The sequence below is a fragment of the Anguilla rostrata genome, chromosome 11 (assembly GCF_018555375.3).
Source record: "Anguilla rostrata isolate EN2019 chromosome 11, ASM1855537v3, whole genome shotgun sequence".
NCBI lineage: Eukaryota > Metazoa > Chordata > Actinopteri > Anguilliformes > Anguillidae > Anguilla > Anguilla rostrata.
The window spans coordinates 3,111,470-3,114,261 of NC_057943.1; the positions used below are offsets into that span (position 1 = coordinate 3,111,470).

Here is a 2,792-nt window from a genome sequence, read left to right on the forward strand (position 1 = left end):
GTCCTTGTAGAGAAGCCCTTATAGAGCACCTGGCAGTGCTGAGTCTTACAGGTGATAACCCCCCCCCCAGGTGCTGCTGCTGCTGTACCTGGCGGACTGGATGGTGCACTGGATGTGGAGACGGGGTATGAACCCCGACAACTTCTCCATCCCGTACCTGACGGCGCTGGGGGACCTGCTGGGGACCGGCTTCCTGGCGCTCTGCTTCCACGTCCTGTGGCTGATCGGGGACCGAGACGCCGACGTGGGCGACTGAGCCCCCCCCTCTCCCACCCCCCCCCCACCCTCAATTTGAGCTGGACTCTTACTCTTTATGATACCTCTGAGATTGCCCAGGCCAGAGTTCTCATTAACATGGTTTTGGGGGGGAGGTTGCAGAAAGTTTACTTTTTAGGGTCTTTTTTTTGGGGGGGGGGGGAGAGGGGCGTCCTCCGCCCCTGCAGTCATGGTTACCTCAGGCCGTAGTGGAGGCTCAGATCACGTGCAGGTGCATCTGCAAAGATGTGCGGAACATGAAAAATCACCAAGTGCTGAGCCTTTACAGCGTTTATGAGCGTGCGTAGGCTGGTCATACTTCCTGTGTAACGGTGTTTCACCCTGCAAAGGAAATCCCCCCCAGTTTCGTGCCTTGTACTTTTTTATTTTTTATTATTATTATTATTATTATTTTTTTAAAGCCTTTAACACAGGCTGGTTGGCATTAAAAACAAAAAGAACTGAACTCTTTCTGGCCTACACTGGACCAGCTGAGGCTGCTCGGGGGTATAGGGGTACTTTGGGGGGGAATTGAATGCCCCTCTTGCCCCCCGCGTCCTATGTTTTTACCACTGTCACTCAAACAAGACACGCGAGGCCACACCCCCAGCCTCTTTGTTTCCGTGTCAGGACATTAGTTATTACACGTGAAGAGCCTTAAATGATGGTATTTCACTGATGATTTATTATTATTTTTTTAATGATTGTTGGCCTAAACATTTGAATTGTGAATCGTGCGTGCGAGCTCGCGCAACTTTATCTTAAACGTGAACGCGTTTAACGTCTCTTAACGGCGCAGGCGAAACTGGAGGTAGGCAACGGGCCCGTAATATTAAACTGGTGAATGTCAGACTGTAAACGGGTAGCCATATATCCATTTACACAGGCTAATCTGTCAGTGCGGGTATGTGGAAGTGCAGCTTAACGGCCACAAGAGGGCGCTTTTGACACAGGATTACGGTAGTTGTTCTTAAAAGCCTTGCAACAAATAACAACAAATAGCAATCTTTGTGTGCCTAAACTGGTGCCTGAAGTTTATTATAATTGTGTTGTCAATATGTATTTAAAGGGAAAGGTGGGGTGTTTTAATTTATTTTGTAAAACTATAAAAGTAAAATTATAAAATTCTATACAGTACATACATATCTGTTTATTCTATTAAGAATAAAGTGTTTATTTTACATATTTCCTGGTCTTCATTTGTGTTCTGTATGTTTTTAGGCAAGTTTATAAAAATGTTCTTGGACAAAAACCTAATCATAAGATAATTTCGTAAGTTGTGCTTACGCTTGATTTATAAGAATAACAGACCGAACAAAGTTGGCTGTGATGTATAAATCTCACGGGATACAGAACTCACGTAAACATGCTGTACCATTAACCATTCTCGTGAATCTTCCTCTAAATACAGTTGTTTTTCAATTATTATTAAACTCTTCATGGCTAAAATTGATTATGATACATAAATGTTATTCTTATATATATATACACACACACTACGAACAGCACTCATTCATGAATAAACACCACACACATGCATAAGCAAGATAGCTACCGCATTCATGAAATTTAATTAATTTACACGATGTATTAGCTCAACAGACAATTTCGAGACCAAATTGTTTATATCCGCATTCCATATATATTTCTCAGGCCGTTTACTAAGTCATGTTTTTAAAACTTGCTCTGCTTTCAGTAACAAGACCAGGTCAAAACCTAGTATACGGCTGGACCTCACACACGTGATCCGGCCGACCAATGGCGTAACTTCATCACTCAGTCAGTCAGTCACAGACATTCGTGTTCGTAGGGCTGGCCCCGCTGTTGCGGTCCAACCAAAAAAAAACAGTAATCAGGGCCCATGACCCTGTGGTCTTCAGTCCACTTCTCTAACCCCTGTACTGCCCCTGGCCCATTTCAGCAAACATCCCATTTCTGCTCTGACACTGATGTAACATTTACACCAACACCACAAAACTGCAGCGTATAGTCATACCGGAATGTATATATAATATATAACTACCAGGGGCGATACTGTAATATAATAACAAAAGCATAATTAAGAAAGCCAATCTGGCCATTTGGCCCCACAATCACATAAGGGGGGAGGCTCACTTTTTAAATATTCCTTCCTTTGAGGAAGTTAAAAGCGGGTCCCACAGCTGGAGAGAGCATTGTGTACACACCTGTACACACGGCCTGTACGCAGCGAGACTGTGGACTGGTGCTTAACCCCCCCCCCCACTTTAAAACAGGCCCCCACCCCCCCCTCGTCTAGCCTAACCCCCCGACCCCACACCCCATCGCCCCCATCACAGCACAGAAAGGGCACCCACAGTCTTCTGAGGAGATTCTTCCTGGGTTTTGGAGTCTTTTTATGTCCTTGATTCCCCAGTTCTGTCCAGGCAGCAGCTAAGCAGGCTCCAGAGTGAGGGGGGGTTCCCCACAGTGTCTAGCGTTAGCGTAGCATGGGGCACAACTGCGGGGGTTTCACACAATGGCGAAAGCACAAGTTCATTTTGTGAGTGTGAGTGAGT

At 45.5% G+C, this 2,792-nt stretch overlaps 1 protein-coding gene across 2 annotated transcripts in view; it reads left to right on the forward strand.

Moving 5' to 3' along the window:
* The window catches only part of LOC135235228 (solute carrier family 41 member 1-like), a 25,222-nt gene extending 23,782 nt beyond the window's left edge, over window positions 1-1,440 (forward strand). For both annotated transcript variants that reach the window (XM_064300516.1, XM_064300517.1), the window contains one exon: window positions 71-1,440. In XM_064300516.1, the coding sequence (XP_064156586.1) occupies window positions 71-256 (186 nt within the window). In that variant the 3' untranslated portion in view covers window positions 257-1,440. The remainder of the gene's footprint in view (window positions 1-70) is intronic.
* The last annotated feature ends 1,352 nt before the right edge of the window (window positions 1,441-2,792 follow it).